At 52.8% G+C, this 27,122-nt stretch overlaps 1 protein-coding gene across 3 annotated transcripts in view; it reads left to right on the top strand.

Annotated features, from left to right (window-relative positions):
• Positions 1–1,227: 1,227 nt before the first annotated feature.
• LHPP (phospholysine phosphohistidine inorganic pyrophosphate phosphatase) overlaps positions 1,228–27,122 on the top strand; it is a 122,903-nt gene continuing 97,008 nt past the window's right edge. For 2 of the 3 annotated variants that reach the window (XM_081533862.1, XM_081533847.1), the window contains exons 1-3: positions 1,228–1,416; positions 19,595–19,782; positions 21,282–21,435. In XM_081533862.1, the coding sequence (XP_081389988.1) occupies positions 1,292–1,416; positions 19,595–19,782; positions 21,282–21,435 (467 nt within the window). In that variant the 5' untranslated portion in view covers positions 1,228–1,291. The remainder of the gene's footprint in view (positions 1,417–19,594; positions 19,783–21,281; positions 21,436–27,122) is intronic. The other variant, XM_081533856.1, reaches the window with a different exon arrangement.

The following is a 27,122-nucleotide window of genomic DNA, read 5'->3' as shown; positions in this document are numbered from 1 at the left end:
ACAGTTTTCCCAATAAACTCACCAACATGACATGCACAATTCATTGAACTGGGTTCAAGTTCTAATATTCTGATGAATTCTTCATCCTCTCTGTGACTCGAGAGACTGAAACAAAGGGGCCATCCTAATATGGTCTTCTTTTGAAAGCTTAAAGCTAACTCAGGCCAAGAGAAGTCAAATTTAAAGAGTCAGAGGAGCGGTCAAGGAAACTCTTTCCCCTTTCTCTCAACTTTTGTTTACTATAAAAATGCTGTACCATTAAATAGAATATAAAAATTCATTCAAAGATCTCACCGGGCAAACACGTTGTAATATTCCCATTTCCTTTTCAGCCTTATTCCTGTGCATCCTTATTTTTGCAGGCAGGGCTCTACATTCAGTATTTTGGGTTTTTTAAAATTAATTAATTTATTAATTTGGCTGTGTTGGATCTTAGTTGCAGCATGTGAGATCTTCATCGTGTCAAGAAAGATCCTTCCACAGGGCACAGAGAGGGGCTGCACAAACTCTCATCGTGGTAAACCAGCAAGTGGGAATCTTAGCTCCCCAACCAGAGCTTGAACCTGTGTTCCCTGCCTCGCAAGGCAGATGATTTACCGCTGGGCTACCAAGAAGTCCCTACATTCAGTTTTGCCGTCTGCTTTTTCATAAAATGTTATAACACAAGGGTAGTCCATGCTGTAACCTAGTCTTCCTTTCTGATGGCACAGTATTTCTTTCAGCAGCCATCTTACTTCTTGAGCATTTCTGGTCCCTGTCTTCCAGCTTGTTTTGGCATCACAGCTCATACTGCAGACATGCCTTTAGGTTCACTTCTTTACCACTGTTTCTCTGGGGGCGCAGGATTGTCCGGTCAATGCACCCAAGTATTGCCATTGCTTTTAGAACTGTGGTCCGGCCAGAGGGTGGGAATACCAACGAGAGTCTTTTCCTGTTCTCGTTCATTTTTGTTAACTTTTATATAGGTGCCTCCTTGTTGTCCCAGCTTGCCTTGCTCTAATTCTCGGGAGGGTTGGCTACTTCCCCGGGGGGGTTGTTTTCCAGCTCTTCCTGACCTTTGTCCATGGATCTCCAGTCAAAAGGCTCTCATTTCGGGGAGTGGGGAGGAAGCGCACCTGTCTTCCTGGCTTTGCACCGCCCCGCCCCGCCCCTCCAGCCCCAGCCCTCCCCCCCCCCCGCCCCGCGGGGACTGGGACTACACTTCCCAGGAGCCCTTGGGCGGCCTGCGCGGCCGCAGCGTCCAGCCGCCGGTTGGGACGCGGGGGCCCGAGCTCCAGCGGGGCGGGGCGCGATGGCCGCGTGGGGCGAGCGGCTAGCCGGCGTGCGTGGGGTGCTGCTGGACATCTCGGGCGTGTTATACGACGGTGGTGAGGGCGGCGGCGCGGCGATCGCCGGCTCCGTGGAGGCGGTGGCGAGGTAAGTGGGCCGCGCTGGGAGTCGCGCGCTGCGCTCAGCCGGGTCCCTAGGGCCGCGCGCCGCGGGCCGCGGGCCGGGAGTGGGCGGGGGATGGGGCGGGGCTGCTGCTGCTGCTCTGGCCCCGCCCCGCGGGGCAGGCGGAGGGCCGGCCCCCGCGACCCAGGACCCCACTGCCCGGCCCTGGAGAACCCTGAGGCATTTCGGGTTGCGCTAGGGGTCCGGCACCCCTGGGCGATCGTGGGGCTCTGCTGGTTAGAGTTGCGCCACTGCCCAGCAGGGCATCCCCTGCTGCTTGCTGCTGAGTCTTTGGAATGGCGCTAGTCTGAGTTAGGATATGCTGTTAAGTGTTCAGTCCACACCGGATTTCAAAGACTTAGTGTTCAGTCCAGTCGCTCAGTCGTGTCCGACTCTTTGCGACCCCATGGACTGAAGCACGGCCAGGCCTCCCTCGTTCATCTCCAACTCCCGGAGTTTACTCAAACTCATGTCCGTTGAGTCGGTGATGCCATCCAACTATCTCATCCTATGTCGTCCCCTTCTCCTCCTGCCCTCAGTCTTTCCCAGCATTAGGGTCTTTTCCAAGGAGTCAGTTCTTCACATCAGGTGGCCAAAGTATTGGAGTTTCAGCTTCAACATCAGTCCTTCCAATGAATATTCAGGACTGATTTCCTTTAGGATGGACTGGTTGGATCTCCTTGCAGTCCAAGGGACTCTCAAGAGTCTTCTCCAACACCACGGTTCAAAAGCATCAATTCTTCTGCGCTCAGCTTTCTTTATAGTCCAACTGGAAAAACCATAGCCTTGACTAGATGGACCTTTGTTGGCAAAGTAATGTCTCTGCTTTTTAATATGCTGTCTAGGTTGGTCATAACTTTCCTTCCAAGGAGTAAGTGTCTTTTAATTTCATGGCTGCAGTCACCATCTGCAGTGATTTTGGAGTCCCCCAAAATAAAGTCTGTCATGGTTTCCATCGTTTCCCCATCTATTTGCCATGAAGTGATGGGACTGGATGCCATAATCTTAGTTTTCGGAATGTTGAGTTTTAAGCCAGCTTTTTCACTCTCCTCTTTTACTTTCATCAAGAGGCTCTTTAGTTCTTCTTCGCTTTCTGCGGTAAGTGTGGTGTCATCTGCATATCTGATGTTATTGATATCTCTTCTGGCAATCTTGATTCCAGCTTGTGCTTCATCCAGCCCAGCATTTGTCATGATATACTCTGCATATGAATGAGAAAAAGACTTAGTGAGAAAAACGTAACAAGTTCATTATATCGTTTTGTATTGGTTGCATGTTTGAAATGGTAGTAATTTGAATATGCTAGGTTAAGTAAAATATATTTAATTCCACCTGCTTCTTTTGATCTTTGTTATTGTGGTTACCAGAAAACTTTAAATTGCATTTGTGGCCGGCATTATGATTCAATTGGACTGCATTGACCGTCTGCTTAGATGGTAGGAGGGCATCTTGCCCATGAGTCTTGTGCACCGAGGACAGTGCCAGGACTTCTGGTGGCACCACTGGACTGTAATTGCCATTGGCATCTCAGAACCAGAAAGTAAGAGGGCCCATCGGGGTGAGGGAAGGAGGAAGTGCCTTCCAGCTGGGGGGGACAGTGGCTACAAAACCTGAAGAAGAGAGCTTGGCAGGTTCCCTTTCACAGAACTGAAGAATGAGCAAGGAGTGATGAATGGCAGAGCCTGGCTGTAGCAGGCCTTGAGAGTCAGGCAGAGCTGTTTGGATTCCATCCTGAGTGCAGGGAAAAGTCACTGAAGATTTTGGGCAAGAGTGTCATGGGATATGATTTATGTTTTAAAGAAATTAAAATATAAAAAGTGAAAGTATATAAGTATCAAGTTCCCTGGTGGCTCAGATGGTGAAGAATCTGCCTGCAGTGTAGGAGACCCGGCTTCAATCCCTGGGTCAGGACGATACCCTGAAGAAGGAAATGGCAACCAATTCTGATATTTTTGCCTGGCAGACTACAGGCAGATCCTGGCAGGCTACAGACCACGGGGTTGCAGAGTCGGACCCGATTGAGCAACTAACAGTTTAGTTTTATACAAGTACCAAATGAAAACAGGAGAAATTCCCTTTGAAATCTTGGCATGAGGGAAGACCTTTCTAGCTCCACCTCAAAATCTAGACTCTCGTCTTACATTGCTTGTGGAAGATGCATTTGGCGTTATCTATTAGCATCTGCCTCGTACAATGAGAAATGACATAGGTGGGAGGTCATTTGTGGCAGTGCCTTGTAGGATAGCAAAAGACTAGAAACATCTAAACTGTCCATCACAAGGGAAGCGTTACAGTCTCAGTCTATCAGTGAAGTTCTATGCTGTATAAAGAATGAGCACCCTGCCATGTAGGTGTCCCATGTAGATGGGACGTGCTCTGTGCTGTCTTTTGGATGGAAAAGGTAGGAATGCAAGCGTGTATTCCTGCTGGTTGTTTGCATAAAGAAGCTGGAGGGAAGAGCTTCACTGTGTGAAGAGCTGGGGCAGGGGGGCAAGGACTCAGGAGAACTGGATGGTTGCGGGAAGGGGTGGGAGCAAGACTCTTCCCTGGCTAACTTGGTATATAAACATTTTTACACGTTTTTGAACCATGTGGATGTATTTTTCCTGTTCAGGATACCAAAATACGAGTATTTTGTGAATTTTGTCCTAATAAAGCTGGAAAAAATGCCACATTCCACCACCACCCCCGACTATTGTAAGAAGATCTCTGGCTACAAAGTGTAGAAATAGCTGTCAGTGGCACAGACGGCAGGGCTCCAGAGAAAGCGGGAGCAGCCAGCTGGGAGAGCCTCATGTGGTCCAGGGAGACACGATGGGGCGTGGGCTAGTGCGTGGTGATGAAGAGAAGGGGAGTGAACTCAAGAGACGTTTTGGGAGCAGGACCAATGGGACCTTGGACCAGTGGATGTATGGGATATCGTGGGGTCCAGGGAGAAGGTGAAGTGGAGATCGACTCCGGTGTTGGACTGCAGCACCTGATGGGATGGAGAGGGGCCAGAGCGGGGTGCAGGCAGGTGCCATGACAGCTCTTGACGCAATGCCTGCCTCATGATAGACTCCAGGAGTGTGCCATTTAAATCTCACTTCCCACATTCATATAGGAATTCCTGTTGTGTGTGCTTTTAATTATTTTAAAATCTGGGCCACTTAAAAGCATCTTTACATTAAAGTAAAATATTCATCTCTTCTCCTGAGGGGGTGTAGTTTCCCATTTTCAGTTATTTTCAATGGCACTGACACGAACATTCTAGAACATGTCTTTGGTGAATGCATGGATGCGTTTCTGCTGGGTACAGACCCAGGGGTGGAATTGCTGATCCTGAGATAGGCCTATATTCGTCACTAGAAGATGCTGTCAGGTCATTTCCCAAAGTGGTGTATGTCAGAGTCCCCGTGGCTCCACTTCTTACAAACACGTGGATTTGTGAGTCCTTGGCATCTTCGCAAGGTTGTTTTTGCTTCTAGAAACCTGAGATGTAAAGGAGGTCAAGGATATGGACAGAGCCTCAGTCCCATCCGTCCACTTCTGCAGAGCAGCACAGAGTGGCTTCAGCAATGGCTTTGGAGGAGGTCGGGCTGATTGTGAGCCCTTGCTTTCCAGTCAGTAGCATGGGTCTGGGGTGCACCCTTCCTGGACCAGTGTGGCTCCAGGGATCCCTCAGGGAGCAGTTCCTCTGTGCTGGGTGTCCATGTCCCTGTCGCCCTGTCCCCCACTGCTGGGAGGGGGCTGTTATCTCCCTCCATCAGCTGAAGCCACTGGGGCTCAGGGCTCGCCAGGTCCGCTGGGATGGCCCTGGGATCATGGGAACGTAGGTTTGCCCCACTCTTACCCTCTGTGCTGGACCTGAGCATAGAGTCCTTTGAGGGAGACAGAGGTATTGAAAAAGGGCGGGGTCTTCTCTCTAGCAGCCTCCCTGGGTGATGCTCCCCCGACACACTGTCCCACAGTCTGCCCACACCCCCGGGTGTGACTCTTAAGGGGGGTGATCCCTGCTCCATTAACCACGGAGGGTTTGGACTGGTGTCCCTGCCGACAGACCCCCGGGAGGTTTCTGTCTTAAAGGAAAGGAAAGTGAAGTTGCACAGTCATGTCTGACTCTTTGCAACCCCATGGACTGTAGCCTGCCAGGCTCCTTGGTCCATGGGATTTTCCAGGCAGGAGTACTGGAGTGGGCTGCCATTTCTTCTCTAGGGGATCTTCCCGACCCAGGGATTGAACCCGGGTCTCCCACATTACAGGCAGACGCTTTACTGTCTGAGCCACCAGGGAAGTCTCCTTTTGTCTCGGTCTGCTTTAATTCAACTGAGTTATCTAACTGGAGTGTCTCTGGTAGCAACAACACTGTATCAGTCTCACAGCTATATAATAGCAGGCTGTAGGAATAGTCCTCAAATGCATCCCAGCTGAGAGAGGGGAGAAGTGCCTTCCCCATAGAGCACGGGATTGTTTCCGGTGATTGACCATCGTGCTGCCCAGCAGCCTGGAGGATGAGGCCTGGAGATCTGAACCATCCTGGGGCTCCCTGGCATAGGACCACACCACGTCCCCATAGCTCTTCCCCACGCACCAGGGCCTTCCCCAGGGACCTGTGTGGCCCCTTCTCTCCCTCCACTCACCTCACCCCCATGCTCCCAGTTACACAGGACTTCGGGTGGATTTTCCCCTGACCAGCCCCTTAGCAGCCCAGCCATCCACAGAACCTGGGCACCCCCCACACACTGCAGCACCCTCTGGCTCAAGATCCTTTTCTCTCTAAAGACTAGGCCCCTCCACTCAGGCCCAGGCCTCCCATGGCCAGTTGGTCACACTCAGGCCCAAGGGAGTGGCCCCTGCCCTCCTATGGGGGCCGCTGGAGCCCCGTGTCCAGACCCTCCTGGCAACTAGTGTGTGGACCACCTCCCCAGTAAAACCTGGGTGCTCCTGGAGTGTCCCTGGGGATGTCAGACTTGGGGACACTCTTTTCCTTTTGTAGTGGCTGAGCCAAGAACAGGCTGTCCTGGTGGGCGGGCCCTATGTTGCTGGCCTCGGGGCATCACTTTTTGTAGTTGTTTTGCAGCCACACCCTGCCCTCTCTGGGCTCCTTGATATGCGAGGCTGGCTTTGAAGTCGCAGGGAGCTCAGAGGAAGTTCCCGGGGTGAGAGCAGAACCGCAGTGATGATGGGGTCCCTGGGACCCTGGGGGGTGTTTGCCTCCATGACGGCTCCCCAGCGCCATGGGTGCCCAAACAGCACCTTCTGTTCTGGAAACCCCGGAGCGGGGGAGGCAACTCACCATTCCTCTTCCTAGCTGTCCGTGGTGACAGGTGTCCTCAGCTTTTGAAAAAGTTCCCACCTTTTGGGGGACACAGAGCACATGGGGAGTATCAGCTCTGCTTTTTAAGATGCTGTTGTTGTTTAGTCGCTAAGTCGTGTCCGACTCTTTGCATCCCCATGGACTTTAGCCTGCCAGGCTCCTCTGTCCGTGAGATTCTCCAGGCAAGAATACTGGAGTGGGTTGCCATGGGTTGGAACCTGAGTCTCCTACATTGGCAGGCAGATTCTTTACCACTGAGCCACAGGGAAACCCCTTTTAAGACAATATGGGCCACAATAATAGCATCACCGGTGATGGACAGGAGGTCTGCAATGTCCCAGCTGGATGTTTGACCACACAAGCTACCTTCACAACCAGCCCGTTTCAAAGCAGAAGCTGAGGCTCAGAGATTGAGAAACTGGCACAAATGGAAAAAGTCATTGAGCTGGGATTGCCTCCTTTGGACCCCTGAAGCCCTGTCCACCTGACTCCAAGCCCCAGTTTTCCCCATAGTACTTCACGGCTTCTCATCAAAGATTCACTTGTTCATTTCTTTGTTCACATATTTGTCAAGTGCTTTTGGTGGCTCAGCTGGTAAAGAATCCTCCTGCAATGCGGGAGACGTGGGTTCGATCCCTGGGTGGGGAAGATCCCCTGGAGAAGTGAAAGGCTACTCACTCCAGTATTCTGGCCTGGAGAATTCCATGGACTGTATAGTCCATGGGGTCGCAAAGAGTTAGACACGACTGAGCAACTTTCACTTCTCACTTTTCATTATACTAGATCACGGCATCCGGTCCCATCACTTCCTGGCAAATAGATGGGGAAACAGTGGAAACAGTGGCTGACTTTATTTTTTGGGGCTCAAAAATCACTGCAGATGGTGATTGCAGCCGTGAAATTAAAAGACACTTACTCCTTGGAAGGAAAGTTATGACCAACTTAGACAGCATGTTAAAAAGCAGAGACACTACTTTGCCAACAAAGGTCCATCTAGTCAAGGCTATGGTTTTTCCAGTGGTCATGTATGGATGTGAGAGTTGGACTATACAGAAAGCTGAGCGCTGAAGAATTGGTTCTTTTGAACTGTGGTGTTGGAGAAGACTCTTGAGAGCCCCTTGGACTGCAAGGAGATCCAGCCAGTCCATCCTAAAGGAGATCAGTCCTGGGTGTTCTCTGGAAGGACTGATGTTGAAGCTGAAACTCCAATACTTTGGCCACCTGATGCGAAGAGCTGACTCATTTGAAAAGACCCTGATGCTGGGAGAGATTGGGGGCAGGAGGAGAAGGGGACGACAGAGGATGAAATGGTTGGATGGCGTCACCGAGTCAATGGACATGGGTTTGGGTAAACTCCGGGAGTTGGTGATGGACAGGGAGGCCTGGTGTGCTGCGGTTCATGGGGTCGCAAAGAGTCGGACGTGACTGAGCGACTGAACTGAACTGAACTTAGGCTTCCCTGGTGGCTCAGATGGTAAAGAATTCACCTGCAGATGCAGGAGACCCGGGTTTGATCCCTGGGTTGGGAAAATCCCCTGGAGAAGGGAAGGGCTAGCCACTCCAGTATTCTTGCCTGGAGAATTCCATGGACAGCCCACCGGGTCACAAAGAGTCAGACGCAACTGAGAGACCCACACTTTCACTTTCACGTTCTTTCATGCTAGAAACACAGCTGGAGGCACTGGGACAGGGGCAGTAAGTGGGGCAGATGGAAGTCCCTGCCCCTGGGTGGGCTGACTGTCCAGTCTGGGGAGAGCAGCATAAACAGCGCCCAGAAGGTGGGTGTGGCAGAGAGAAAAACTGAACCGCCAGGGACATGGGAGCCGAGATCGGGCAGCCCAGCCACTTGGAACCGGTGACGTGTAAGCCGGATCTGGACCTGTCCTCCGGGCCAGTAGCGTCCCAGATGGGAGAGCAGGGGGTCCAGGCCTCCTGGAGCCGCCCAGTGGGCCAGGTGGGGCTCGCTTACTGCCCCAGGGCTTGTGGTGGGCGTGGTCCCGGGACATCTGTAACCGGCCTGGGTCCCCGCAGCAGGCCCTTTATTGGAGTCCATTCTTGGGCAGTTGGGCTCCCCGAGGGGAGCCATTCAGAGGCAGGGCGTGGCACAGCGGGGGCTGCTCCGCACAAAGGGAGCCCTAGAGGCATCTGCATGTGAAAGGCGGGGGGGGGCATTTACTGCATCCTGTCTCAGGCACTAAAGCACAGCTGTGGGGGCCCCCATGGCCGAGCCTTTTCGTGGTGGCGGAAGGAAGCAGGGCCCGCCTTGGCCGGGCAGCCTCGTAAAGCAATTGCCACCCAGGACTCACAGACCTGCGGCTGGTGCTTCCAAATGTGCACACAAGCCCTGCAACCCTGGTGAAAGTCAGGCCCCTCCCCGCAGGCCTTAGCGCCCGAGGATCAGGGCCAGGGGGCTTGTCTGAAGCTCGGCTTCCTTGATGGTCAGCACCGCCCCCCCTCGCTCCATCAGACCCCACGGACACAGCCAACCAGAAGTGGCTCCCTGTGTCCGCTCGCCCCATCCCCCAAGTGTGGCCCAGCGCCTGCCGGAGGGGCTCTTGAGGCTCTCAGAAGGGACGGGCCGCTTGTTCTGAGTTCATTTACGCGAGAAACAGCTCTGCTGAGTCAGCCTGGACCTTGGACAAGGGGCGTTTGTCCGGAATGCCCCGTCGCCATGCTGCTGATGTCATGGGCTGACTTCAGAGCTGGGGGCCCCGGGGAGCGAGCATACAGTGCCCTCCCTCCCAGGCCCAGTGCTTGTTGCATAGCATCTACAGTTTAATCTTCACAAGCCAGAGGCGCTTCCTTCTCGTGAACGGCCCCACTCTGCCTGAGTGGAGTCGGGGGGCTGGGACCTGTTCAGAGAGCAGGGGTCAGTACCCCTGCTGGGGCAGGTGCCGCACCCCCCGAGAAGGTAGGAGTTGGCTCTGGCCGGCGGGGACCTGGGTCTGAGTCCCAGCCCAGTGCTGTGGCTGTAATGTGGTCTCCAGCAAGTTCCTTAGGCTTTCTGTGCGTCCGTTTCATCTCCTGGAAGCTGTTGTAACTGCCCTTGGGGCTGTCCATCTGGGTTTCCTGGGGAAGTCTGGCGGGACAGCCAGCCCTGGTTCACCCCCAGCTCCCTTCGCTGCTTGAACTTTGCCCTCTTTCTTATCAGTTGCCCCAGCTCACCTGCTGTCTCCATCTGCTGTCCCAGGTGCCCTGAACATCTGGCTTCCTGTCCAGTTGTCTGCCTCGAGGGCCTGAACGTCCCCACCACCCAGCCCTGGGCCTGCCAGAGGTGTGGTTGTCTTTGTTACCACTGTTGTCATTCACTGAGCATTTGCAACGTGCTTCAGAGCGGTCCTGTCAAGTAGCTTCTGCTAGTGCTCCATTTTACAGAGGTGGAAACTGAGGTTGGAGAGGGTTAGGTGACAAGCCTTGGTCTCACACAGGGACGAGGTGGTTGAGGTGCTGTGGGTGTGTTTGCTTCCCGAGCTAAGGCCCCCTTACCCCAAGAATACCCAGCCTCTGTCCCCTGCTGTGCTCAGCCCATGACCAGCCGGTGACCACATCAGGGGAGAACTGACTAGCGGCTGACCTTCCAAGGCTGGGGAGTGGTCCACAGATCCCTTGGCTCCTGAAAACATGTCCTTTAAGTGCCTTGTGTCCCTCTGGGCCTTGGTCTCCCCCTCTGTGAAAGGAACCACTAGACTGGACAGTCTCCAAGTCTCCTCTGGTTTGCGGATTCCCGTGCATCTAATTCTAAATTTCGTTTATCAATAAATAGTAAAGCGATGCCGTGAGCTCAGTGTGACTCTCTGATCAGAGCTCAGAGGCTCAGGCAAGTCAGAGTGCGAACTCACTGGATGGCAGGTGGGGGAGGCCCTGGGTGGGGAAGGTGTGCCGTGTGTTTCGTAAGGACCCTGGCTCTGGGCCTGCCCGACGTTTCTAGTTGACTGTCCCCCTCCTCCTCCGTTGTCCCCCCGAGGTCACTGGCTGGCCGGCCCACACTGAGGCCCAGCCAGGGCCACTTACGTGCATCACCGCCTCTGTGTTCTCTGCTCTCTGTCCAGACTTTGGACTCCCGTTTCTTGCCTGGACTCTTGACGACGCACTGTGTCCAGCAGAGGGCCAGATGGAGAGTGGGCAGGGACCTCCCAGGACCCTGCAGCTGGTTGTCACAGGCTGGCCGAAAGGTCTGCTCTGGTGGAAAGAAGGGGGAGGTGCAGCCCAGCTGGTGCTACTGGCTAAGGCCTTCCTGGCACCCCTGTGTTCATGGCCCCCTGGTGATGTCAGCACGTGGTAGGGCTCCCCTTGGGTCCACTGTGCCCCTCCCCCCAAAGAGCTGGAAGGCTGTGCGCTCCCCCATTTCATGGCTGGGATTTCAGACCCCTGAGTCTGGCCCAGGGTTGCCGGGGCCAAGGGCATGTGCACGGTGCAGGAGCAGGACCCCAGCTGGGAAGCCAGACCCCCTTTGCAAGAGGCAAAAGCCCTTCTGTCGGTGCTCCAGCTAGAAGGCAGCTCCCTGACCATCAGGCAGCTGATGCCCGTTCATCTGGGCACATGGGGAGCTGGGCCGGGTTCCTCTCAGAATCAACGTGGCTGCCCCTTGGTGTGTGAGAATGACGGTATTTTTCTTTTTTCTTTTCTTCCCTCCCTCCCTCCCTCATTCTTTCTCTTTCTTTCTCCCTCTCCCCACCACCTCCCTCCTTTCCTTTCTTTCTTTTTTTTTTTGATGACTGTTATTTCTCTACTGTGGGACTGCCCCTGCTCTGCGCATGGGCTCCCATGTGACCCTATGATAAAATATCAAGTCCTTAGAACAAATAGGCCCTTTGCACGTTTCAGTGTTCCCAATGTGTGCGGTCCCTCTCCGTGGCTATCCAAAAGGGAAGCAGCCACAGCTCTCAACATCAGACAGTGGCTGGTGCTGCCGTGGAGCCCCGCCACGTAACAAAGATCTGGATGCTGAGAGATGGGGCAGCTGGGACTCCTGTTCTCTGAGGATCTTCACTGGGCGCTGCTGCCCGGGTTTCAGTTCATAATGACTGCCCCCCAGGGTGCTGTGTCTGTCCTTTCCTTCTCTTAGAAACCCGAACCACGGAGATTCATTTATCTGCAGCTGTGGCCATTTTTGATAGAAAGAGGGACTTCTCTCCACCAGGTAGTGTCTTGAGTTATGGCCCCCGGGGAGGGGGTGCAGAGCAGGCAGTGTGGGTCAGGGAGGCGAGAACGCGGGGAACACGATCTCCCCCTCCGCCCCTTCCTCCCCTCCTGGCGTGTTTCTCCTGTCTCAGGGCAGGGCTTCAGGCTGCTGGACGTGGAGATGGTCCCTGGTAGAGACTTCGGCCCAGGGTGGGCCTGTGGACCTCACACAGCTCTTGTGAAGACCAGCCCAGTTCAGTTCAGTTCAGTCGCTCAGTCTTGTCCGACTCTTTGCGACCCCATGAACCACAGCACACCAGGCTTCCCTGTCCATCACCAACTCCCGGAGCTTACCCAGACCTATGCCCATCGAGTCAGTGATGCCATCCATCCATCTCATCCTCTGCCGTCCCCTTCTCCTCCTTCCCCCAATCCTTCCCAGCATTAGGGTCTTTTCCAATGAGTCAACTCTTCGCATGAGGTGGCCAAAGTACTGGAGTTTCAGCTTCAATATCAGTCCTTCCAATGAACACCCAGGACTGATCTCCTTTAGGATGGACTGGTTGGATCTCCTTGCTGTCCAAGGGACTCTCAAGAGTCTTCTCCAACACCACAGTTCAAAAGCATCAATTCTTCCGCGCTCAGCTTTCTTCACGGTCCAACTCTCACATCCATACATGACTACTAGAAAAAACATAGCCTTGACTAGACGGACCTTTGTTGGCAAAGTAATGTCTCTGCTTTTAAATATGCTGTCTAGGTTGGTCATAACTTTCCTTCCAAGGAGTAAGTGTCTTTTAATTTCATGGCTGCAATCACCATCTGCAGTGATTTTGGACCCCCAAAAAATAAAGTGTAACACTGTTTCCCCATCTATTTCCCATGAAGTGATGGGACCAGATGCCATGATCTTAGTTTTCTGAATGTTGAGCTTTAAGCCAACTTTTTCACTCTCCTCTTTCGCTTTCATCAAGAGGCTCTTTAGTTCTTCCTCACTTTCTGCCATAAGGATGGTGTCATCTGCATATCTGAGGTTATTGATATTTCTCCTGGCAATCTTGATTCCAGCTTGTGCTTCCTCCAGCGCAACGTTTCTCATGATGTACTCTGCATATAAGTTAAATAAGCAGGGTGACAATATACAGCCTTGATGTACTCCTTTTCCTATTTGGAACCAGGCTGTTGTTCCATGTCCAGTTCTAACTGTTGCTTCCTGACCTGCATACAGATTTCTCAAGAGGCAGGTCAGATGGTCTGGTATTCCTATCTCTTTAAGAATTTTCCACAGTTGATTGTGGTCCACACAGTCAAAGGCTTTGGCATAGTCAATAAAGCAGAAATAGATGTTTTTCTGGAACTCTCTTGCTTTTTCGATGATCCAGCAGATGTTAGCAATTTGATCTCTGGTTCCTCTGCCTTTTCTAAAACCAGCTTGAACATCAGGAAGTTCACGGTTCACGTATTGCTGAAGCCTGGCTTGGAGAATTTTAAGCATTACTTTACTAGCATGTGAGATGAGTGCAATTGTACGGTAGTTTAAGCATTCTTTGGCATTGCCTTTCTTTGGGATTGGAATGAAAACTGACTTTTTCCAGTCCTATGGCCACTGCTGAATTTTCCAAATTTGCTGGCATACTGAGTGCAGCACTTTCACAGCATCGTCTTTCAGGATTTGAAATAGCTCAACTGGAATTCCATCACCTCCACTAGCTTTGTTCATAGTGATGCTTTCTAAGGCCCACTTGACTTGACATTCCAGGATGTCTGGCTCTAGGTGAGTGATCACATCGTCTTGATCATCTGGGTTGTGAAGATCTTTTTTGTACAGTTCTTCTGTGTCTTCTTGCCACCTCTTCTTAATATCTTCTGCTTCTGGAAGGTCCATACCATTTCTGTCCTTTTTCGAGCCCATCTTTGCATGAAATGTTCCCTTGGTATCTCTATTTCTTGAAGAGATCTCTAGTCTTTCCCATTCTGTTGTTTTCCTCTATTTCTTTGCATTGATCGCTGAGGAAGGCTTTCTTCTCTCTCCTTGCTATTCTTTGGAACTCTGCATTCAAATGAGAATATCTTTCCTTTTCTCCTTTGCTTTTCACTGCTCTTCTTTTCACAGCTATTTGTAAGGCCTCCTTAGACAACCATTTTGCTTTTTTGCATTTCTTTTCCATGGGGATGGTCTTGATCCCTGTCTCCTGTACAATGTCAGGAACCTCCGTCCATAGTTCATCAGGCACTCTGTCTATCAGTCCCTTAAATCTATTTGTCACTTCCACTGTATAATCATAAGGGATTTGATTTAGGTCATACCTGAAAACCAGCCCAGGGGCGCGTAAATCAAAGGACGTGGACCCTGCTTTCTCTGTGGTTGGGGGAAGTCACCATCCTGTGCCCTCATCTGTCACTTCAAGTTTGACCTGCCAGCCTGCAGCCTTCCCTACCCACCCAGGGGCCCACCCAGCTTGAGGCCTCCTCTCCTTCACCATCCTGTGAGGGGTCCCGCTCCTCAGGGTGGGAGTAAGGTTTGGAGTCATGATCAGCCTGGCCTTCCAGACCCCACCCCACCCCCGTCAGTAGGACCCAGCCCATGCTCCTGGGAGGCCCAGGTGTAGGAACAGCAGATGGGAGGGCTGGCAGCCACCTGGGGCCTCTCTGCTTGGTGATGGGCGGCTGGAGCGCGGTGGGGGCGGGCCCTGCCTGCTCTGGGCAGTGAGGGCAGGGAGCGGGGCAGAACGAGATCGGGGAGCCTGTCTGCTGGCCACTTACTGGCCGATGTTCTCTGCACACACTGAGCGTGCTCTGACCGTGGGCCAGGCCCAAGCCGGCACCTCGAAGGTCTCGCTGGAGCCTCACCACGTGAGGCTGTTATCATCCTGTCTTCCGGATGAGGAACCTGAGCCCCAGAGAGAAGAAAGAGCTTGTGGAGGTGCTACAGCCCATCGTCATCAGACCCTGGAGCACCTCCCGGTCGCTCCTTGACCTCCTGGCCTCCCGCTCAGTGTTAGAGCGTCTTTCATGTGCATTTGTCCCTTGGCTACAGGAAGGCATGACTGGCCCTGCGTCCCTGTGCAAAGGCCCATCCTCCCGTCTACCCATCTGGTTTCATCAGGCTCCACTGTGCTTTCCATAACCCTAACCCTAACCCCAACCCCAACCCTGAACCTAAACCTAACAGACGCTGAAGCAGTGCTGCCCCTGGGCAGGATTGGCAGTGAGCCCTCCCGAGGTTCTCTGATGCTAGAATGACTTGGTCCCATTAGAATTTGGATCACTTAAGTGTTTCTCACAGAAAAGCACTGCCGTGCGTCAAGAGCTGTGAAAGCCAAGTGGGAAGAGGACAGACTCTGCCTGGGCAGGGACAGAAGTCTGGGGAGGGGCCTTCCTGGAGGAAGGGACATACGAACCAGGCTTTGAAGGATGCGTAAGATTTGCCATAGGAGATGGGTGACGGCGAAGACTCAGGGTGATGCAAGAGCCTTCGAGGTCAGATGAAGGTGAGAGGTGGCTGGGGCGGGGTGGGGACTGAGCTCGGAGGGGCCTTACCCAGGGCAGCCTCCTTGCGCCTGTCCAGCTCCTCTTTGGTGAGCCCAGAGGGTGCTAGGCGGTGGAGCTGTGCCAAGGTCAGCCAGGATGTCCAGGAATCGTCCCAGCGCTCTACCTGCTCCCAAGCGATAATGAGAGGGTTTCCATTATTTTCGGGTGAGCGCCCCTGGCAGATGCCGACAGCTAGCAGATGTGTGAGGTCCAAGGTGATTTGCAAGGGACGCGCTCATGTGATGCTCGGTAATGGCATCAGGCGACGCTGTCACTCAGAGCTTGTCCTGGCCTCTGGGAGGAGGTAAAGGTCAGTTCAAAGAGCCGGTGCGCCCACGGGAAGTAGGGGCAAGTCCCCACCCACTCGGGCGGGGGGGGGTGGGGGTCCGGGGAGGCACAGCGGACTGAGGACGTGGCCGTGGTCTCAGAGGGGACGTCGGCCGGAGCCCCGCTCTGGCTGCCAGGGCCCTGTGGTAGGCCCTCTGTCCCTGGGGTTCTGGGGTGTTGGGGGTCGGGGATGGCGTGGCCTGTCCTGGAGCCGGGCCCAGCCCAGTGCCGACGTCCCTGGGGCTCGCTGCCCTTGGGAGGCCCTTGGCAGGCTCTGCCGCGGCCCTGAAGCCACGCCTGGCTCCCGCTTTCCTGATGTTGGGTTCGTGTGTTGCAAGTGTTCCAAGGCTGAATCTGATATTAAGCAGACCCCTCCAAGAGACGCCAAGGCTTTGGCTCCTCCGCTGTCTTAGTCTGCCGGAACAGAGTACCACAAGCCTGGGGGGCTCAATGACAGAGGTTTATCTGCCCCCAGTCCTGAAGTCTGGGCGTCCGAGATCGAGGTGCCCCTAGGGTGGATTTCTGGGGGGGAGCCCTCTTCCTGGCTTGTTAGGCGGCCCCCTTCGGCTGTGCCCCGACGTGGCCTCGTCTCTGTGGTCGCAGAGGGATCCCTGGCGTCTCTGGCTGTGATCCTGTCCTGTCCCGGCCCCACCCTTCAGTCCTCTCCTAAATTTCACTTACCTCCTGAGGGGGTTGGCCTACAAGATGGGGGGCGGGACACGGTTCAGCCCAGGGCAGCTTACACAGTGTGACCTTCTCATGTCTCTGCCTCCCGGAGCTCCTGTTTTCTCATCTCTGGGACGGGGCTCCTGATTCTTACCTCCATAGCTCGCATACTCAATTTGGCAGGTGCTTAGTGCCTTCTGCGCTCCAGGCTCCTGGCCCTGGGGGTACATGTAGGGGACAGAGGGTGTCCATAGGGGGCTCTGCCCTCAAGGGGTGAGGATGTCGTCAGATCATGGATATTGACCCCCAAGGCAAGGCTGAATGTAATGTATTCATCCTTTACTATCTTTAATAATAATAATGAATAATACTTTAGGGCTTCCCTGATGGCTCAGTGATAAAAAAATCCACCTGCAATGCAGAAGACACAAGAGATGATGGTTCCATCCCTGGGTGGGGAAGATCCCCTGGAGGAGGAAATGGCAACCCACTCTGGTATTCTTGCCTGGAGAATCCCACGGACAGAGGAGCCTGGCAGGCTATAGTCTGAAGGGTTGCAAAGAGTCAGACATGACTGAGCACGCACGCATCCATCCAACCAGTACTTTTGTTACTTTTAGTAATTAAGAAAAATGAAGAGACGACCTGGGACTCATGCCAGAAAGCGAAAAGAGGGTGTGGTCAGGGACATGAATGGACAGACCTGCAGTGAGGGGCCATCTCTGAGCATTTCCCACCACTGTCCAGGGGCTGATTCAACCCTAAAACTAGTAATTTTATTTTATTTTTAATTGGAGGATAGTTACTTTACAATATCATGTTGGTTTCTGCCATACAACAACATGAGTCAGCCATAGGTATACATATGTCCACTCCCTCTTGAACCTCCCTCCCACCTCCTACCCCATCCCAGCCCTCTAGGTAGTCACAGAGCCCTGGTTTGAGTTCCCTGAGTCATACAGCAAATTCCCACTGGCCGTCTATTTTACATATGGAGTGGAGAGGTTTCCATGTTACTTTCTCCATTTGAGTACTTTTGATTTTAAAGCAATGTGTCTTCAGTAAACACACGTTGTGTGTCCACGGAGAAGTGTCTGCAGTGAGTTCTGTTGTTTACCTGTGTTTCATGGGCATCGGAGCTGTGTTTGGAATAGCAGCTGCGAGGTCCTGTCATCTCACCGTCACACCGACTGCTCACTGTTCTGAGAAGGTCACATCGTAATCCATTAGCAATAATTAGTCCCCCGGCACCCCCTGCCTTCTTCCCTCAACTGCTCCATTAACTTGGGTGCGGATCGTACATCCCAGGCGCCAATCAGTGGAAGATCTGTCTGTAATATACAAGGTGATGCTATTAGTTACAATATATTAACTGCCTAATTTAAAAATACAAAAGCTGTCTTTATGAAGGGCAATTAACCACTAAGCGTAATTGATAATTCATAACCCCCTGATTAGGAAAGACAAATACTAAGAAAGGACTGAATCACCTGGGCTGCTGATTATACGACATTGTCAGCCTCTCCGTCTGGGTTTGTTCGCCCTGTTTTCAGTAGGACCTGACATTTCTTCCCGGGTCTCACCTGTCGGCTCCGGCACTTGGCGGGTCTGGAGGCTCACCGTAACGTGGGAATGAGTGTCTTTACCACCGAGTGGGGTGCAGTGATGGGGGTGCAGGCTCGGGGCACCCTCAGGGGAAGTAGTAGGTGTGGTCCTAAGGCAGGGTCCCTCTCACCAGCTGTCATCTGGACTTGCCATCACTCAGTCATTCATCAAACGCTTGTCAGGGGACTGCCGTGGGCTCAGCCATCAGACCTCATTCCTGACCTCATGGAGCACGTGAGTCCAGGAGAGAGGTGCTAAACAAATGCAGACATGAGATGATTGGAGATACGGGTTAGCGTCAGAAAGGAAAGCAGGGTAGAGACAGAGTGGGGCAGCGTCGCCCAGATGGTCGGAGAAGGGGACATTGGACAGACCCTTCACCTTTTCCCTAGGGTTTCTCGGACTTCCTGACTTGCAGCCTGGTGTCTTCCATGGCCCCTGCCATGCTCTCAGCAGATGCCAAATCTGAGGGCTCCCACGCCATGGCCTGGGGTTCATCCAGGGAGGGCCATGTGCTCTGGACCAGGCCGGGTAGCCGGCCCACTGGCCCCCTTGCTCAGGGCCTGGCCTCGCCCGCAGCCCTGACTGTTGCAGGGCCCCCCTTCCTTCTGGGGGTCCCTGTTCCTTTGTCTATTTGCTTCCCTTCCAGTCTCAGCTCCAGAGCTGTCTCCTCCCCGGGGAGGCCTCCTGACCTGCCCATGCTCCCTGGCCATCCTGTCTCCTCTCCTCTTTGGTGCTTCCCGTCACCTCTCCCATTCTGATCCCTGTACCCCTCCTGTGTGTGGTCTCCCACCTCATGCACCGCCTGAGGGCTCCAGGGTCAGAGAGCCCGCCTGCGGGCACCGTGGTGTGTCCATGTGCCCAGCCCTGCCGGCTGGTCAGTAGGTGCTCAGTCGCCATCGGCAGAAGGGCTCAGTGTTATTTCTCTGGGTTCTCTCTGGGCACCGGCTTTTGTGACTTGGCCTCCGCAGAGCCTGCCCGGGTGCAGCGGGGCTGCAGGGCCTCCCGTGAGCCCGGACAGGCTGTTGGAGCTGCCGACGCCGCGGGCATTCCTGGCTCCCGTCCCGTTAGCTCGCCCGTGCGCCCTATAACTCTGTCTGGCCGACCTGTCTTCAGTGACAGCGGCGAAATGGCACACCTCGGCCTGTGGTCCCTCGGCCTTTGCATTTTGGGGAAATGTGGATATAGGGTCAGCTCAGATGCTCAGTGGAGATGCTCCTTGTGGTGGGAGGGCCTGGAGGGGTGGCCGGGATCCTCAGAGGGGACCTCCACCAGGCTGAGCGCCGTGGTGCGGTGCGGGGAGGTGTCGAGTGGGTCCTGGGAGGCGGGCGGATTGGCACATGTGAAGAGGCAGTGTGTTCCAGGTAGAGGGGCACAGCCGTGTCCCAGGAAGAAGCAGAGGTCACGTGGGAACTCGGGGCATCTCAGATGTGCCAAGCTCAGCAAGGATGAGAAGGGTCTTTGTCCGGCGAGGCTGTCGAGGCCCAGCTCAGGGGCCTGTGGAGACCCGGCTTGCTCTGGACTGCTCCCCTGGAGAAGCACCCATCCAGGCCCCTCCCTGGGAGGCCGTGTTGCCTGCTGACAGCCCCCCTTCCCCGGCCTGTCTCCCCACTGCAGACTGAAGCGGTCTCGGCTGAAGGTGAGGTTCTGCACCAACGAGTCTCAGAAGTCGCGGGCGGACCTGGTGGGGTTGCTGCGGCGGCTGGGCTTCGACATCTCCGAGGGCGAGGTGACTGCCCCGGCCCCCGCAGCCTGCCTGATCCTGAAGCAGAGAGGCCTGCGGCCACACCTGCTCGTCCACGACGGTAGGCCCGCCGGGCCCCAGGGGCGGTGAAGGCACCCCCTTTCCAGCTGGGGGCTGGGGAAGACACAGAGGGAACACCTGGCCCTTGTTAGACCCGTGGGCCTTGGGGTGGAACCCAGGGGCTCCCTGCTGGGACCCTGGCCCCATCCATCCTGGTGTCATCCCGGGCCTGGGGATCGGGGTGGGGTGGGGTGGTGGTCAGAGGCAGGGTCCGTATGGCTCCTTGGAGGCAGGAAAACCCTGAGTCTGTTGTCTGTGATCCAGGATGGAGCAAGGTGGCAGGAAATTGTCAAGGGGGGCAAGATTTTAGCCTCTGGGGTCTGTGTCTGTGTGTGAGAGAGACAGACAGACAAATAGAACAGATGCAAAGCTAGGTCTGTAGGTTTCGGAACCGTATTTGTGAAAACCAGCCCCACACTCTGGCTAATGGCACAGGTTTACTTGCTAACATCAGTCTGAAGGCAAGGACAGAGTCCCTTTGACCCTCAGCTGGGAGTTTTGCTGAAATGAAGAAGAAAGAGCAGTATTACCTGGCACCTTCTGAATATTTAAAAAGAAGAGACAGTACATGCTTCGGAATTCAGGACACTTTTCTGTCATTGCACAGAAACAACGTTGTTATTTACAAACCTGTGGCAGAGGCAAGCATGCTTTTCTACCCCTGGACAGGGGTAGGGGACTCCCAGAAATGGAGAGAGCTCCCTGAAGGTCTGGAGGCCAAGTCCACAGCTCTGGCACCAGTCAAGGGCGACATGCCCAGCCTTTAGAAATTGTTTTTCTCGAATGCTTCCTCTGTGATCTGGGATCCTTGCCAGTGTCTTTAGAACAGGTCCTTAAAGTAACAGAAAGATTTAAGAGAGAAAATGCTCCCCTCCCCGGGGCAGGGGCAGAGGGACGGGTTGGGGTGGACCTACCAGAGATGAGAGGGAAACTCAGCGTTCCCCGTGAAGATGTCTTTCATCAGTGAGTCCAGCAGGCAGATGTTGGAGCCCGAGAAGCTGTGGGGGAAGCCAGACGCCCTTCGTCACCTGTATTCTTGTGTCTGTGTTTCGCATAGGTGTCCCTGCCTTTTCAGACCTTGAATCTTTTACAGGTTTTATTGTCAATGAATTCCAACCCCCTTACCCAACTTTTTGTTATGAGGATTTTCAGACGGCAAAGCTGAAAGAATTTTATTTGGAATATTTGTTTGCCCTTCACCTTGCCTTTGCCAATGACACTTTGCTATGTTTCTTCATTATGCATCTCCCCATCCCTCCGTCTATCTGTCCATCTTTATCTTTTTGATGCATCTCAAAGTCACTTGCAGACTTTGGCGGTGGTTGTTATTCCTAAGTCGTTCGGTCGTGTCCAACTCTTTGCGACCCCATGGACTGTAGCCCATCAGACTCCTCTGTCTATGAGACTTTCCAGGCAAGAATACTGGAGTGGATTGCCACGCCCTCCTCCAAGGGATCTTCCTGACCCAGGGATCGAACTCTTCTCTCTCCTTCTTTCCAGGCATCTGCTCGGAATTTGATCAGATCGACACGTCCAACCCAAACTGTGTCGTTATTGCAGATGCCGGAGAAGGCTTTTCTTATCGAAACATGAATAAAGCTTTCCAGGTGCTCATGGAGCTGGAAAACCCCGTGCTCTTCTCACTGGGAAAAGGGTAAGTCGGCTGTGGGCAGAGTCGTTTCCGGCCACTCTGGGCGATGCCCCGGGGGTCTCTCTGACTTAAGGAATCAGCAGAGAAGCTGGGAAGGGTGGGCGTGGGGTGGACGCAGTGTGGCTTCTTCTTCTCTCCCTCTCCTTTTCTTGCTTTTTTCCCTTCATTTCGGCATCCCTGTCTTTTGATAATTTTTGAGTTAGAGACCCCGTCTTCGGGAGCTGGTTGGTCAAGCGTCCCTGTGACCACGAGGCTGGGAGTGGCCGGGGGCTGGGGCGGGTCACTGCAGAGGAGACCCCTGGAGATCAGGGTGGCCGTCCCGAGTTTCGGTCATCGTCACAGGACCCAGCACAGGGTTGACGGGTTGTGCTGAGGAGACAGACACTCGAGCAGTGAAAACAGGCTTGAGGGCCTGTGGGCTCTTGTCTGGGCCCCACATCTCTGGTCACAGAGCAGCCTGTCAACTTGTGAGTTTGAAACCAGCATGTTTGTCCGCGTCTGCACCCTGGGCCTCACCGTCTCTTTTAAAACGCTGTGTTGATTATTTCTCTTAACATCTTTTATCGCCAAGAACAACACATATTCATTGAAGAAAAACTGTTGAATACAGATGAGTGAAAAGAAGAAAACAGCATTTTCAGTCCCACTGCAGGAGAAAACAGCGGTCAGCATTTTGGTGTGTGTCCTTCCAAGCAGTTTTCTGTGCAGAAATCATTACCCGTGGGTGTGTTCACAACATCAGTATCTAACTCGACCTAGTTCTGTCACCTGGTTTTAGTCGTTCACTGAATATTTTGTGAACCACTTTGCATCCAATAAGGCTTCCCTGGTGGCTCAGAGGGTAAAGAATATCTGCCTGCAGTGCGGGAGCCCTGGGTTCATTCCCTGGGTTGGGAAGATCCCCTGGAGAAGGGAATGGCAATCCACTCCAGTGTTATGGCCTGGAGAACCCTGTGGACAGAGGAGCCTGGAGGGCTACAGTCCATGGGGTCGCAAAGAGTCAGACGTAACCGAGCGACTAACACTTCCATATAATAAGTAGATGTCTCTGTGGTGAGGTTATTCCTATTAATTTTTTTATAGGCTCTCCTGTAGTTGTTGTAGGTTGTTTCTGATTTTCTCCCTGAGTAAGGCCATGATCAGCCTCTTTCTGGCGTTTCGCGTGATGTGTATTTTTTGAGGTTCTCGGTGTGTGTTGGCAAGTTGCTTTCCAGAAAGCCGTGCAGGTTTATTCTGTCCTCCGTGGAAGCAGCACTAGGGTTTTAGAGTCACAAGGGTGCTGTGGAAGCCGACCCCAGCTTTGCGTGCAGGGCAGGAATTCTGTGGCCATCTCTGGGGAAGCCTTTCCCAGCTTAGGTGCTTCTGGTGACTGGGGACTTCCTACCTCTGCCTGCCGAATGGGGTGGCTATTCCAGTAGACACGAGGGGGACTTTTTATCTGACCGCCGGCCATTGCTAAGCGCTCTATGTAGTTCACCGTGTTTAATTCTGACCGCAACACCGTGAGCTGTAGGCAGCGTCATTGCCATTTTACAGATGGGTATATCAAGGCATAGGGAGGTGAGGTAAGCCCCGGTCACCCCATCAGTCAGTGCGGGCATGGCCAGGAGTGCCCCCCAGAGCCTGTGCTCGGTCACCTTTAGGCTCCATTCAAGAGCAGGTGTTGGGTCCACACAAGATCTTAAACTTTTTTGAGGCCATCTTAAAAATTGGGAGACTTTATGTAAAATAACTGGATTTCTGGATTCTCTTGAAAAATCAGAAGATCTGATGGTACTCGCCCCACATTCCCGAATGCGCTGCCTCTTGGCTGGAGTCACCGGTCCCTCAGTTCTGGTGCAGCAGAGACCCCACCATGTCCTCCTGCCCATCTCCAGTCTTCAGGGTTGGTTGATGTTCATCTTGTACTGATAGTTGCTTTTCTCATAGTAGAGAAATATTTCTTCATGGCTGTGCTTTTTGTTTTTCTTAAATAGGCAAGTGAAGGAGATTTAAAGAAAGAAAGAGAGGATATGTTTCTTCTGTTGTTGTTGTTTAGTTGCTAAGTCATGTCTAACTCTTTGTGACCCCGTGGACTGCAGCGCGCCAGGCTCCCCTGTCCATCACCAACTCCCGGAGTTCACTCAAACTCATGTCCATTGAGTCGGTGATGCCATCCAACCATCTCATCCTCTGTCGTCCCCTTCTCCTCCCGCCTTCAGTCTTTCCCAGCATCAGGGTCTTTTCCAAGGAGTCAGTTCTTCCCATCAGGTGGCCAAAGTATTGGAGCTTCAGCTTCAGCATCAGTCCTTCCAATGAATATTTAGGACTGATTTCCTTTAGGATTGACTGGTTGGATCTCCTTGCAGTCCAAGGGACTCTCAAGAGTCTTCTCCAACACCACAGTTCAAAGGCATCAATTCTTCAGTGCTCAGCCTTCTTTGTGGTCCAACACTCACATCCATACATGACCACTGGAAAGAGCATAGCCTTGACTACACGGACCTTTGTCCTGCTGCAAATATTCCAATGTGTTTATCATGCAAAAAAGTGTATCCTGTGTTAGTCAGTGGTCTCCAGAGAAACAGAACCAACAAGGTGCGGTGATGTGTATACAGACGATTCTCAACTTAGCGATGGTTCAAATTATAACTTTTCAATTTGGTTACGGTGTGAAAGCTATTCACGTTCAGAAAAATCATACTTTGAATTTCGAATTCTGATCCTTTCCCACATGCAGCACAGTCCTCTCTTGTGATGCTGGGCAGATGCTGGGCACTGGCTGCTCCCAGGCAGCCCCATGATCATGAGGGTCAACAGCTAATACACACACGAACATTCTGCACCCAGACCACCATTCTGAGTTTCACTTTCAGTACAGTATTCGATAAATTACATGAGATATTCAGTGCTTTATTATAAAGTAGACTTTGTGTTAGATGATTCAGCCCAACTATAGACTAATATAAGTGGAGCAAATTTAAGGTAGGCTGGGCTTATTAAATGTGTTTTTGACTTAATGATATTTTCAACTGGTGATGTGTTTATCAGAACATAACCCCATCGTAAGTTGAGGAAGATGGGTATATAAAGAGAAATTGATTGTGGAGGCTAGGTATTTCCTGCATAGGCCAGTGGGGCTGGAGACTTAGGGAAGAGATGCTGTCTGAGTGCAAGGTTATCCACTGGCAGGTTCCTTCTTGTTTGGAGAGGTTAGACTTTGTTTTGGTTGGGCCTTAAACTGATTGGACGAGGCCCACCACATTATGGAGGGCAATTGGCTTTACTCAGAGTCCACTGATTTAAATGTGAATGTCATCCAAGAAACATCTTCTCAGAAGCATCCAGAACACCATTAGACCAAACATCTGGGCAGCTTGGCCCAGCCAAGTTGACATAAAATTAGCTGCCACCGTTCCTTGCTGATCTGACCTTCTGCGGTTTAGGTCACTGCAAACCACAGAAGCTGGCGAGCTTGACTCTTTTACGTCCCTGGCTTGGTCCTGTAGGCTTCCCTAAAGTTACCAACCCTTCACTAAAGAACAGCACAATTAAGAAGCTTTGTATTACTCATTTATGTTAAAACCTTTTTCTTCAAAATTATCTTTAATTATTAAAAGTTATTATTCCAGATCAGGGATAGTAGTCGAAATAGGTTTGTGGTTGAAAAAGAAAAAAGAAAATGGAATCAGTTTCTTTTAGCTTTGTACTTCTATAACAAATTCAGTAGTAGGCAAGATGTGTTTTCCAAGTAAGCAGCTAGTGAGGGGTCTCTAGCTGCTGGAGGTTCTGACTTGGGCTATGGGTTGGGTGCTCAGAAATCAGAGAAAGGAGCCAACAGCCTCTGGGCTTAGGTCGTAGCCCCTTGGGACAGCCCAAGGACCCAGAAGAGCTGCTGTCACATCCAGGTGAGGGTCACCAGTGATGAGGGGCCGTCCTTCACTCTGGCGGGGCCACAAGGTGCCCCCAAGGAGGCAGGGTAGTGGATTCACTGGCGCAGAATGTCTTCATCCTAGAAACGGAGTGATTTACATTTGGCATCTGTTTGGACTGAGAGTGGGAATTGCCTTTGTAATTTCTTCTGTCATGCCTCCGTCAGAAAATTAAGCTGTTTACGCGACAGACTATGGAAGGTTAATGGCTCTTGTGGGAAAGGTCAAGTGGTCACTTTTGAAGGGAGGCTGTGCTGAATAATCAGAAGGGAGGGCAGAGGAATAAAGCATAAAATCTGACTGCTGCTCTCTGGCTTTTTCCTGTCTTTCCGGAATCCACGGTTTCTTCTTCGTGGCTGGAGCACTCAGGTTCTTGCCAGAAGCTTTTGTTATGCCAGTAACAGAAGATAAAGATATCAAATCTCTTGTGTTTGGGGCATAAGAAAAATTAACTTGGGTACTAGTGTTTACTGTATCTCTTAAAAATGTTTTGGACCAACAGATAGCCTTCAAGATGGCTTTTTGTTTTCCTGGATGAATAAGAAATAAAGACAAGTTCTTGGCCCTATGAAAGCGAGTCCACATTTAATTTAAAAAGAAATATTAAGGTTTCTAGTTTTGATTTATGGAAGTCAGTTTTTTTCTTTAGGTTCCAAAAATCAGTGTGGCAAAGAGAGGGTTTTGATTGGATCTTTTCAGCCGCATGTTCCGATTCTTCTTCCCACCGGGACTAAATTTAAACTGAAGAAGGTGCAGAACCTGTCACTCTGGAAAGAAGACTCGAAGGAGGATGCATCGGGCAGAAGCGGTGCGGTGTGGGTGTCCTTGGGAGGCCCTTCCAGGGGGAGGTGCCGCCGGCTCCCACCTCCTGCAGTCAGCTCGGAGCTGAGCCTGTCCTGGGCCAGAGGCTCCTAGAATCCTCAGCTCCAGACAAAGCTGTGTGTGTTGCAACAGAGCGGCCTTGTTTTATAATTTTTTCCTTGGCGCCTGGGTCGTCCTCTCCTGTGCTGGCTGCATTCTTTCCTCGGTTCTGTCCTCCGTGCCCCGGCTCTCTTCAACGTGCCCCGCCCTCAGGGAGGCCCCCCCCCCCCGCCCCCAGCTCCCTTCCCTATCATCCTGGCTGGGCATTTCCTGGCGGGTAGGGGACAAGGGGGGTGGACAAGGGGGTGCCTCTGAGCATCTGACGGACTCCCGTGCACCTGGAGTAGCACCTGGCACTCGGGGTCCTCAGGAAGGTCCCAAGTCTGAGAGCCCCCAGGTCTAGACCCCTCCACTCGTCCCCCTTGACCTTCAGGCCTCAGCTTTGATGCTTCGTCCTCTGGGACGCCTCCCTGCCGCCCTGTCCCCAGCATGTCCAGCCCTCCCCAAGCAGCGTGTGCAGAGCACCCGCTTCCCCTTGCCATCACCCAGGTCCTGCTCTTTCATATTTGTCTGTGGACCTGTCTGCTTCCCCACCAGATGCGGAGTCCCTGGGGAGCAGCCTGGGTCTGAGAGTGTCCCCTGCAAAGGGGTGCAGGACAGCTTCATCCTAAATGTTTGGGGACCGAGTTAACGGATGCCAGTGGCCCCCCGAGAGCCGAGGCCCCAGCACCCGGTGTCCCCCTCTGCCTCTTGGCCACGTTTGGCTTTACTTGGCTGCTCCTTCAAACCCTGGACCTGACTGAGGGAATCATCATACCCAAGTAGTTTCTTGTGGAACTGAGGAAAAATAAAAGCAAACACTGTTTTGAGGCTGTTTTAATGTAGGATAGATGTCTAGAGTCCAGGCTTTAGACAAAG

This window comes from Giraffa tippelskirchi, chromosome 2 (genome assembly GCF_054371585.1).
Source record: "Giraffa tippelskirchi isolate mGirTip1 chromosome 2, T2T-mGirTip1v1.2.pri, whole genome shotgun sequence".
Classification (NCBI taxonomy): domain Eukaryota; kingdom Metazoa; phylum Chordata; class Mammalia; order Artiodactyla; family Giraffidae; genus Giraffa; species Giraffa tippelskirchi.
Note: the sequence above shows the minus strand (reverse complement) of the source record. Positions and strands in the feature narration are given on the sequence as shown.